This window comes from Hemiscyllium ocellatum, chromosome 31 (assembly GCF_020745735.1).
Source record: "Hemiscyllium ocellatum isolate sHemOce1 chromosome 31, sHemOce1.pat.X.cur, whole genome shotgun sequence".
NCBI classification, from domain to species: domain Eukaryota; kingdom Metazoa; phylum Chordata; class Chondrichthyes; order Orectolobiformes; family Hemiscylliidae; genus Hemiscyllium; species Hemiscyllium ocellatum.
Window position 1 is genome coordinate 34,540,173 of NC_083431.1, and position 12,801 is coordinate 34,552,973.

General features: G+C 39.9%; 1 protein-coding gene across 2 annotated transcripts in view; it reads right to left on the reverse strand.

Moving 5' to 3' along the window:
- LOC132830551 (syntaxin-1A-like) overlaps window positions 1–12,801 on the reverse strand; it is a 234,073-nt gene that overhangs the window by 53,374 nt on the left and 167,898 nt on the right. For both annotated transcript variants that reach the window (XM_060848334.1, XM_060848335.1), the window contains exon 6: window positions 5,522–5,630. In XM_060848334.1, coding sequence (XP_060704317.1) covers window positions 5,522–5,630 — 109 coding nt within the window. The remainder of the gene's footprint in view (window positions 1–5,521; window positions 5,631–12,801) is intronic.

A 12,801-nucleotide genomic window follows, 5' to 3' on the forward strand; every position in this document is an offset into this window, starting at 1 on the left:
AAAGATTAGAAAATAATCCTCAGAGAATCTGCTATTTCCTCCCTGACTTTCTTCAACATCCCAGGGAACAATCCATCAGGCCTGGGCAACATATCCACTTACAATTTCCCTAATACTTCCTCTCGTTATGTTTATTTTGTCTAACATTTTACACTGCTCCTCTTGGATTACTATATCCACATCATCCCTTTCCTTTGTGAATACAAAGGTGAAAAATGCATTTAAAATTCTTCCCATATCCGCTGGATCTTCACACAAAGTTCCCTTCATCTCTGAGAGGTTTCACCTTTCCCCTAACAATCCTTTTGCTCTTTATTCACTAGTAAGACATCTTCGGTTTTTCCTTTATCTTAATATTTCTTTATGTCCTCTTTAATTTTCTGTTTTTAAATTTGATCCCGGTACTTTGTATACTCCTCTCGGATATCTGCAGTGTTGAGTTTTTTGAGACTATCATAAGCTTTCTTTTTCTGTTTAATCTTCCCCTATATTTTTGGCTCCTCTAGATTTGACTGTATATTCTTATTCTTTTAGAGGGGACATGTCTGCCTCTCTCCAGTGGGAGCTCAATTTGTAGCGCCTCCCACTGGTTTCCCACTAAGTTATCCTTCAGCAGTCCTATCCAGCCTACCTCACCAAGTCACTTCTCAGTTTTGTGAAATTTGCTTTCTCTCAGTTAAAAAATTTACTCCAGATTTATCTCTGTTCTTTTCCATAATAGATACTAAAGCTAATAGGGCTCAGCACTGCTGCCTCACAGCGCCAGGGACCTAGTTTCGATTTCAGCTTCGAGCGACTGTCTATGTGGAGTTTGCACGTTGTCCCTGTGTCTGTGTGGGTTTTTTCTGGATGCTCAGGTTTCCTCCCACAGCCCAAAGATGTGCAGGTCAGGTGAATTGGCCACACTAAATTTCCCATCGTGTTAGGTGCATTAGTCAGAGGGAAATGGGTCTGGGTGGGTTACTCTTTGGAGGGTCGGTAAGGACTGTAAGGAATCTAATCTAATGTAAATGAATTGGGATCACTATCTCTTTTACCCTTGCTCATTATCACTTCATCCACATCCACATCTTCATCTTCATTTCCCAAATCTAAATCCAGAATTGAGTCCCCTCAAATTGGCTTGTCATGGATTATTTAAAAAAATCCTAGACACTGAAAGTGAAACGTTCATGTACTATGTCCGTTATATTGTTTGAAACTCAGTTGATATTGGGATAGTTAAAGTCTCCTACTATGATTTCCCTTTTATTCCTACAGGCAAGAATTCATTTACATTTATATTCTTCTATCTCTCATTCACTATTTGGTGGTTTGTAGTAAACTCTGAGTAATGTGACTGCCCCTTGTTTATTCTGAAGCTGAAACCATAAAGCCTCATTTGTTAACCTGTTTAGTAAATCATCTCTTCTCACAACTGCAATTGATTCTTTAACCAGTATTGTAACCTGCCACAGTCCTTCCTTTTATTTTGTCATCCACTGTCTGAAAATGATATCCACGGATATTGTGCTGCCAATTCTGCCCCTCCCTTAGCCAGGTTTCCATTATAGCAACAAACCATCTTTAGCAGCTTCACTAATGACCTTTCCTCCATCATAAAATCTGAAGGAGGGATGTTTGCCATTGACACAAAGTACAATGTTCAGTACCATTTGCAAACCTTCAAATACTGATGCAGTCCATGTCTAAATGCAGCAAGATCTGGGCAATATCTAGATTTGGGCCGAAAACATTCACACCACACAAATACAAGGCAATTACCATCTCTGAAAAGAGAAAATCTAACCATCATTCCTTGATATTCAATGGTGTTAACATCACTGAACCCCCCCATTATCAACATCCTAGGGTTATCATGACCAGAAATTGAATTGGGCCAGGCATATAAGTACTATGGTTACAGGAGTACATCAGAGGCTAGGAATCCTGCTCCATGTAACTCACTTGCTGATACCCCAAATGCCAGTCTATCATTTACAAGGCACAAGTCAGGAATGTGATGGAGCACTCCCCATTTGCTTGAATAGGTGCAAAAACACTTAAGAGGTTTGACATCATTCAGGACAAAGCAGTCTGCTTGATTGGCACCACATCCATAAATATTCACTCATGCCACCACCACCAACCAGTAGCAGCAATGTGAACTTTTGAGAACATGATTTGCAGAAATTCATCAGTCTTTCTCAGATAGCACCATTTATTTTCACGACCATTCCCACCCAGCAGGACAAGGCAGCAGATACATTTGAACATCGTCACTTGCAAGTTCCCCTCCAAGCCACTCATCATTCACCATATTTCACTGTTCCTTCACTGTTGTTGGGTCAAAATCATGGAATTCCCCACCCCAATGACATTGTCGGTCCACATGCAGCACGTGGACTGCAGTAGTTCAAGAAGCAGCTCACCACAATCTTTTCAAGGAGAATTGTAGATGAGCAATCAATGCTCGCACTGATGACAATGCCTGCATCCCATATGTGAATACAAGAGAAGGGAGCAGAGGCAGCTGAGGTGGATGGGGCAGGTAATCAGAAGGGGTGCAGGGTGTGAACTAAAGCCTGGTGTGGGGGAAAGTTGTGAAGGAACGGAATGCACATGTGGAGGGCAGTGGTGGCTAATAGAGGATGCAGGTAAGAGTTGAATAATGAGCAGATGGGATCAAATAAGGAAGAGGATTGGAGCACATGGACAGTGGTGGGGGTCTGGGTACGGTGGTTAGTTGGGAAGTGGGGCATGCAAGGTTTGAAGAGTCAAGGTATAGAATGATGGTGGTGGTGTGGGATGGTGGCGGATTTAGTCAGGTAGTAGTAGGGGCGCTATTGGCATTCAGCAGTGCGGAGAAGGCAAGTTGCAGTGGGAAGACAGGACAGTGGTAGATTGAAGTGAGGACTGAATGAGATATGGAGAAAATACAAAGGTGTGATGAAACAATATGTAAAGATACACAGACATTTTCTGCTCAAAGAATGTCTAAGCAAAAGGAAAAGGAAAAGGAGGGAAAGTGAAGAGTTAACTTGTTTCACATATATGTCCTTCATCACCATGCTAGGCCCATTACTAATTAAGAGTCTATTTTTACCGCACAATATCCATCTAGTCAGGCTTAAAATGTAATTGTTTTTTGACTTCACAGAGATCTACTTGGTTTTCTTGCTCATTTGTATTAGATTTAAGTAGCTTATTTGAATTGTTGGCTGGATTCTACATTCATAGGGCTTTCTATCCCAAATGACTTTGCCTCTTTCATCAATATATGTAATTTGTACAGTAGCCATCATACAAATTTAGAAATTTGCTTTGAGACACAGTTATATTTGCATATCGGACTATTACCCTGTAATAAAATGTCAGGCTGCTGTTCATCAAAGCTCAATGTGATGTGTTCTGATTGCTAACAAAGCATCTGCCCACGTATCAGTGATGAGTAATAGTTGACGTGGATACCCAGACATCTAATAATGTGTTACTTCATTTGAAGTCATTAAGATTGCTAAATCCAGGGTCTTTCTGCTATTCTTTAGCATTTGCTGGCTTTCCAAAGTTCAGTACAAGCTGAATATTTATCAAGCCCCCTATCCCTTTCAAAGGGATCTGCCAAGCTGAGAGACAGAGAGAACTTTTTTTTTGATTTCAAGAGGTTCTGAAGTTCTGGCACAATTGCAATTCCAGGGCATTGAAGCATTTGACATGCCAAAGACGGCCAATGTTTGATGATCAATGCAACAGAACAAATCCCAAGTGGAAATAGGATGAGACATGAAAAAAGATTAGAGGAACTCAGGTTCTACAGGCTGTAAAGAAGGTCAGTTAAACTGGGACCTCACGGAGATACATTAAATATTAATTGACAGTGCTAAAGTAAACCGTGAATGTTATTTTAAATTAAATTGGGGGCATAGAATCATAAGTACTGAATACATATTAGGAGGAACTTCCTTTCCTAAATGAAAATAATTCACAAGCAAGACAGTTAAGTACAGACGTTTGGATGCAGTGGGGTTACAACAGCAACAGACTTACCTGTGATAGTTTGGGTGTTAGAGAGAAGAGTTTAACTAATGACTTAGGACTCTAGAGGAAGATGTATTGATCGGATGAATATCTCTTTCTCATCTGCAAATTCTCCTATGTTCTCTCTATTTATTTCTAATGCAAATAAGTGTGAATGTGATTTTCTACTAGTTTATTTCAGGATGTTGCATGGACAAAGATCCACATTGCATTAATCACAAAGCTTAAATATCTAAACTCCAGCGTTTTCTATTGTGCATGATTATTTGGGATTGATCAATGGCTGGGAAATGGAATCCCAGCAAAAGTCTATTGCAATATTTAGGAAGTGTTGACTTGTTATAATTACTGTCAGTTGAGACTAAAACGAAGACTTTTTAAAAAATATATGAATGTAAAAAATACCATGGCAACATCCACAGAAGAGTATGGAGCATGCCGGTATCTTGGCCAACGTAACTCCCTTAAACAATATCAGCAAATTAGATCAGGCAAAGCAGGAATTATTAATGGTGTGGGTTGTGGGATGCTGTGTGTAAATTGGTTGCTGCCTTTGCTTTCATAATATTAGTGATTGAATCTCAGAAGTAAATACTTGTGAAATACTTTAAGACATTTCAAGGACATGAAAATGCGATGTACAACTAAACGTTTTCTTTGTTTCTATGTAGGATGACTTAAGAGAAGCACCAATGACATTAAATAGTATTCATGACACCATGCTTAGGAAGTTTAAACTGAATATTTACACATATTTATTTTTGCAATGGGATAATATTTTTGCTTTTTTACTGCTAACCATATTTCCTGCATCCCAGGAGCAGAATCACAAATTAACTTATTTCGAATACACAACTATGTATCCATGTTTGTGTCCATCACATTAGTATCATTTATAATCCAATCAATCACATTCTCAGTATTTATATGCCAACTACATTCTTTTCATATATGACTAGTTAGTTACATTTCTGTATATATCAGTCAGATCATCACTGTATACCTCACTTCAATCTCATCCCTCTTCCCCATATGTAGTCAGTGAGTATATTTCCTCAATCCCTGCTTTATCATGTAAGGCACTGGTGTTGGCTTTGCAGTAACAGTCCCAGAAATGTCAGGGAGGTTAGTTCTTCACACATCATTAATTTAAGTGGGACCCAAGCTGCGTACTGCTGTTAATAGGTATTACATTGTGTGACAGACATGTCTTTAGATCCAGTGTCACTGACCATGCATTTAAGGCAGACCACCCATTCCCTATGTAACAGTGTGTATCTGTACTTGTCAGTATTCACCTTCGTCTCGTGGACCCAAGGTACGGAAAAGTTACAGTCGACTCGAAATTCCCTTCTTTCACAGAGTTAATTTTGAAAGTTTTGCTTTTTTCAGACACAAAACAGCAGCAAGTCCAGGTTGTAAGCAGCCCGCACATTGAGCACCATTACCTTACCGTGGTTCTCTATTTATAACACTCATTCCAAAAACAGTCACAGTCACTTACTGATTTCGAGTTGTCGCTGGATTCGTCCTTTGCAACGCTCCCTGTAATCAGTCTGTGTACCATTGTACTCAGACATCACCTCTACAAATTTACGGGACAGGGTAGAATGCTGTAAGCAAAAAGAGACAATTAAAATTGGAGTTGTGCAATAAAAACACATTTGAAAGAGCTACAGTGTCATTTGTTGTCCTTGTGTTCTGTACTATTCCCCAGTTGAGGACAGTACCTGGCCCCTGATTCTATCAATGAAAATACTGCCTGAGAAAACTTAACATTATTTACACTTTGTATGCACAGTTTCCAATTCTGGGCCCTTCAATTTGTATGGACCTTAGACTTTTAATCTAAAAAGGAAAGAGTAATATTCATTTGTATTCAAAATTGTTTTCCAATAGCATATTATAAATACATTCTTTTTCTGTATACTTTACACTTTTTCTCTCATTAATGGCAGATAGTTGGTTACTGGGAATACAAGAAAAAAACACTTCATCAGCAAACAATGACTTCAAATATAATTCCATTCATATCAATTATTCCAAACAGAATTGGAGGCAGTATGTTTGATATGAGAATGATTCTTTTTGATCCTGCCAAGTACTCCACCATCCAGCCATGCACCATCCTGACTTGAAAATATATCTATCGCTTTTCTTTCACAGTCACTGAGTCAAATGCCTGGGATCCCCTCCCTGGTGGCACTGTGGGCATATCTACATCAAATAACGAGTACATTGTAATGTCCCTAGTGAGAATTCTCTAGATGTAGGAGGCGTCTCTCTGGAATTGGAAAATTGCATTCATCACTCCACTTTTTAAGAGGAATGAAAGAGGAAAAGCAGGGAATTACAGACAAATACAATAAACAAATAATTCTGGAGATCTGAAACAAAAACAGAAATTGCTGGAGAAACTCAGCAGGATTGGCATCATCTGTGGAAAGAAAGCAGAGTTAACATTTTGAGTTCAGCAAGTCTTTATCAGAACATTTGGATGAGTCATTCTGACGATATGTCACTGGACCCGAAAATGTTCACTCCCCTTTCTTTCCACATGTGCTGCTGGACTTGCTGAGTTTCTCTAGCAATTTCTGTGTTTGAATTACCCACCAGAGAGCCTAACATTGGTTGGGAGGTGGGGGGGAAACATGTTGAAGTGTATAATCAAGCATGGAGTAACTGAATACCTTGAAAACAGTCAGTTAATCAGGGAGAGCCAGCATGGACATGGTAGTTATGCCTCACAAACCTCACTGAAATCTTTGAAGAGTTGATGAAGATAGTGGACAGGAGACTATCTATGGATTTTATTTATATGGGCTTCCAGGAGGGATTTAATAAATTCCACACAAGAGAACTAAGGTAGAAGCTCATGGAACTGAGGGCCTATTACATGGCTAGGAAATTGATTAAATGTAAGGTGACTGAAAGTAGGTACAATGGGAAGGAACTCAAATTGACAGGATGTGACAGTGACATCCCTAGAAGATCTGTGTACAGCTTCAATTATTCACATTATGTCTTAACTCTTTAGATAATGACAGAGAGAGTCATATATTCAAATATGAATATATGACACAAAGTTAATGTCATGATACAGTGTGGATAGCATAAAATAACAAAGGGATATTGATAACTAAATGAATAGGCAAAACTATGGCAGATGGAGGTCAACCTTTTGGACCAAAAAAAGGATTGATCAGAGTACTTTTATGATGTTAAATACTGTGGGTGGTGTCCAAAGAGACTTGAGGGTTCAGGTGCATAGATTTTTAAAATATTATAGACAGATGAAGAAAATAATCGAGAAAGCTAATTGATTACTGGGTATGTAAAGGACTGGAGTATAAGGATGTGGAAGTTATGCTGCAGTTGTACAAAACCCTGGTTAGACTCCATTTGGAGAACTGTGAGCATATCTGGACACCTACCTAAGGCCAGACATATTGGCTTTGGAGGGAGTATCATGTAGGTTTGCAAGAATGATACCTGTACTTCGTGGGTTAAGTAATGAACAACGATTATACAAATTAGGCACGTTTTCAACTTAGAAGGTTAAGGGGTGATCTGATCGAAGGTTTCCAGATATTAACAGGAAATGACAGTGTAGATAAAGATAAACTATTTCCACTGGTTGGGGATTCTAGAACCAAGGGCCATAGTCTGAGAATTAGGGACGAACTGTTAAAGAGAGGGGTTATGAAGCTTTTTACACACAAGGGGCGGTAGATGCTTGGAACTCCCTTCTACAAATAGAAATGGATGCAGGATCAGTTTTTAATTTTAAATCTCAGGTAGATATATTTTTGTTAAGCAAAAGTATTAAGGCAGCCATATGGAGTTACATGACACATCAGCCATAATCTCATTGAATGGTACAACAGTTTTGGGAGGATGAATAGCCTTCTCCGGTCCAATCTTTCTGTGTTTCTTAACGGACTGCAGTAGTTCAAGCAAGCAGCTTAATTTCACCTTCTCAAGGGCGAATAAATATTGGCCTTGCCAGTGCTGACTACATCACGTGAACTATTTTTTAAAAAACTGCTTTACTCTCCCTACCCCACCACAGGGGTGGCATGGTGGCTCAGTGGTTAGCACTGCTGCCTCACAGCACCAGGGACCTGGGTTTGATTCCAGCCTCAGGCAACTGTCTGTGTGGAGTTTACACATTCTCCCCGTGTCTGCGTGGGTTTCCTCCTGGTGCTCCGGTTTCCACCCACAATCCAAAGATGTACAGGTTAGGTGGATTGGCCATGCTAAATTGCCCGTAGTGTTAGGTGCATTAGTCAGGGGAAATGTAGAGAAATAAGGGAATGGATCTGGGTGGGATACTGCTTGGAGGGTCAGTGTGGAATGTTGGGCCAAAGGGCCTGTTTCTACATTGTAGGGATTCTAAGATTCTAAGACTACTGAAGCCCCTGATCCTTGAACACACTTCTGCATTTCTGAAGTTGACCAATGAGTTCTCCTGAAAAATTTAAGATTCTTTAATTCCTGCTTAAGTGCTATTGTCACTGTAACCTGTACAGTGGGTGGTGACTATCCTATCAGATACCTGACTTGAGCACTGCACACTCTAGAGAATTTGAAGGCATCATATGACGAGTTGCTAATTTCAGAGTTCCCCACTTTACTCTGTAATTACAACTGTTATGCCAGTCTAGTTAAGTTGCTGGTCACTGAGACCCTAAGATATTTACGGCATTTGATATGGCATTGGTAGGGCTGTTAAAACTACGGAGAGATAGTTGTGATTTCTCATGTGTGCAATGGTCATTATGAGAGACATCATGTTATCGACCATTTCTCAGCTTAAGCTTGGAATTTTGCCCAAATCTTTCTATTAGTTGGCAGGTTTTTTTTATTGGAAGAACTGTGAATGGAGATGGAAATAATCAGTGAACAGGCCCATTCCAGACATTATGACTGAGTGAAAAATTAGAAGTAAAACATATTGGGTACTATTTTCTCTAATGAATATTGATTTAGGTAATAATTAAATATATTCATTATTTTATCCTTCCCTAAACTTGGGTCCAATAGCCACCAGACAACATTCTACCTCTTCCTTTGTTACTATTAAAACATAGTAATATTAATTGTGGTAAACACAATAAGTTGTAACATATTATAACAGTACTGGCTGTTCAGGAGCATATCAGAGGATACTAACTCTGAGGTTCATAGATAGTTTGTTTCCAAACCTGTTTATGTTGCCAATGATAAAGGGTTGTCCCATAGTTGTGGTCAACCAAACATTTATTCAATATATTCTTTTCTCAATAAAAACCTATTTCAAAATTTAAAGGACATAGCAAGTATTCGCTAAGTGAAAATGGAAGCAAACACTGGGAATGGGCAATAATATACACAGCAAAAAAAAACAGGACAAGTAATGGCTGAGCATAGAAAAGAGAATGCCTCTTCCTCTGATCAATGACAGATGTACAGGCCCAAAGCGAGGCATAAGGAGCGAAAACAATCCAAAGAGAATTGTCTCCAAAGACAATAGCTAGACACAGGATGAAGAGGCAGCAAGAGATGACAGCTGAATACCAAGAGCCTGGTTTTGAACAGATCAGAGATTCGTCCCTCCCAAGGTAAGAAGATGTACAACAGTAAAAGGCTTGCCACAGATCTTCACCGATAGAAAAAAGAATCTGGAAAGAAACAAATTACCATCCAACTGGACTGTGTTATTTTTAAACCAATATTAAGCATTTTTTTGACTGGCCAGTCTGATCAATGATCTTTCCGTTTCCTGTCCACTCGTTGCCAGTGCAGACTTTCTCCTATGTCTAAGATGCACAATTACAAGCAGCACATGAAACATAGGGGACCATATCAAATAAGGAAAGATTCATCCTGCCAACCCCAGAACAGAAACCATTTTGGATGACCAGTCTATTTGTATTCTGCTGCACACACAGGGCATCTCTGGTCTCTGCATTTAACCTGCAGAGTGTCACAGAGATGTAAAGCATGGAAACAAACCCTTCGGTCCAACTCGTCTATGCCGACCAGATATTCTAAATTAATCTACTACCAATTGCAAGCACTTGGCCCATATTCTTCTCAACCCTTCCTATTCATATATCCATCCAAATGCCTTTTAAATGCTGTAATTGTACCAGTCTCTACCACTTTCTCTGGCAGCTCATTCCATACATGAACCACCCTTTGCATGAAAATTTGCCCCTTAGGTCCCTTTTATATCTTTCTCCCCTCACCCTAAACCTATGCTCTCTAGTTCTGACTCCCCCAACCCGATCCATGCTCCTCATTATTTCATTAACCTCTATAAGGTCACTTAAGGGTGGCATGATGGCTCAGTGGTTAGCTCTGCTGCCTCACAGTTTGATTCCAGCCTCATGGACCCAAGTGTGATTCCAGCCTCAGGCGACTGCCTGTGTGGAGTTTCCACATTCTCCCCATGTCTATGTGGGTTTCCTCTGGGTCTCCAGTTTCCTCTCACAATCCAAAGATGTGCAGGTTAGGTGAATTGGCCTTGCTAAATTGCCCATAGTGTTCAGGGATGTGTAGGTTAAGTGCATGAGTCAGGGGTAAATGTAGGGGAATGGGTCTGGGTGGGATATTCTTCGGAGGGTTGGCGTGGACCTGTTGGACCTAAGGGGCTATTTCCATACAGTAGGGATTCTAATTCTAAACACTCCTCAGCCTCTGATGTTCCAGGGAAAACAGCCCCAGCCTATTCAGCCTGTCCCTATTGCTCAAATACTCCAACCCTGGCAACGTTCTTGCAAATTCTTTCTGAACCCTTTCAAGTTTCACAACACCTTTCCAATAGGAGGGAGACCAGAATTGCACTCAATATTCCATAAGTGCCCTAACCAATGTCTGTACAGCCACAACATGACCTCCCAACTTCTTTACTCAATGCTGTGACCAATAATGGAGAGCATACTAAACGCCTTCTTCACTATTCTATCTACCTGCGAGTCCACTTTCATGAACTTGCACTTCATGTTCTCTTTGTTCAGCAACACTCTCCAGGACTGTTAAGTGTATAAGTCTTGCCCTGATTTGCCTTTCCAAAATGCCGCACTTCACATTTAGCTAAATTAAACACTACCTGCTGCTCCTCGCCACTTTGGCCCATCTGATCAAGATCCCGTTGTACTCTGAGGTAACCTTCTTCACTGTCACTACACTTCCAATTTTTGTGTCATCTGCAAACTTACTAACTATATCTCTTATGCTCACATCCAAATCATTTATATAAATGGTGAAAAGCAGTGGACTCAGCACTGATCCTTGTGGTACACCACTGGTCACAGCCTCCAGTGTGAAATGCAACCCTCCACCATCACCCTCTGTCTTCTACCTTTTAGCCAGTTCTGTATCTAAATGTCTAGTTCACCCTGTATTCCATATGATCTAACTTTGCTAACCAGTCTCCCACGGGGAGCCTTGTCAAACACCTTACTGAAGTCAATATAGATCACATCTACCGCTCTGCCCTCATCAATCCTCTTTGCTACTTTAGTGAGACATGATTTCCCATGCACAAAGCCATGTTGACTACCTCCAATCAATCCAGCATGTTAAAATTATTCATTAAATTATTAAAGTATTGAAAGGCCCTCTTCACATTTGCAAAATGCTCCCTATGCATATGTTCACCTTGCACAGTTGGGACTACATCAATTGCTAGTTAATTATTTGATTCTGCATTGCTAGTTTTATCCATATACCTTCATTTCCATAGCATCCATATAATTCTTCATATAAATAAAGTACTATCCCAATGTTTTTTCTGTAGCCGTTTTTCTGTGAAACATTTCACACCCTATGAATCCCACGCTCTAACTTCTCCTTGCCAATAATACAACATGTTCATTAACTGCGGATCCCTCTCAGCCCAACATTTTTTCTATGAAATTTCCTGTATTTGAATAAAACATTGTAGGCTTCCTCACAATGTTTCTCTCCTTATGGATCTTTCTGCTACAATTCTCATCAATTTTGTTTCTTTCTGGTGTGTTTTGTCTAATCTCATCTACATTGATGGTTAAAATCCTGCTTCAATGGTCCATTTGGTCTCTCTCCGTTGGGACATCTCAAATTGTTTAAATGAGGTTGGACCTCACTAAGTGCAGAAATTTGGCAACCTAAGAAGTTATCCTATTCTCGGAAGCAAAAGATGTCCTTTTATAGTTCTCATTACAGGTTTAACTAATCTGCTCCCTCCCTCTACAGCACAGTCTCCCTCTGAAGCAACCTTCAATGCTTTTACGTTTTAATTAGAATCTCACTCCTCAGTTTCCATCTGCAAGGCCTCCACCCACCTTTTCCCAGGTCCATGGTTCTCCCAAAACAAATATATGCTCTCCAACACTGACTAATGAAGATTTGATCTGGAATATCTCATGTTTGTCATCGTCATTATATTGTGCATTGCTCAGATCCACTTCCCCCAGCTAACAATATGGAAACAGAAATAACTCTAGTTGAGTTCCACCTCAATGCTTAATTACATCCAATCTGAAAATTAATGCTTGGAAGTTTGCACAGCAGAGGCTTCGATTGCCCTAATTTCTCTCTAATAAGCTTGTGGTAGAGCAGTCCCAAGAGGCTCTCCCTTGAGTAGTTCTCAATGAAGAAACAGTGTAGTGCAGAACAGATTATTAACAGCCATTACCTGTGCTTTCGGCTCACACCATTTATTAATGATTGATGTGTGATACGTGACAGTGCTCCAATGGAGTGTTTGTTCCAATATTTCTGACAATTTAATCTAAAATTGATGGAAGTGAAGTA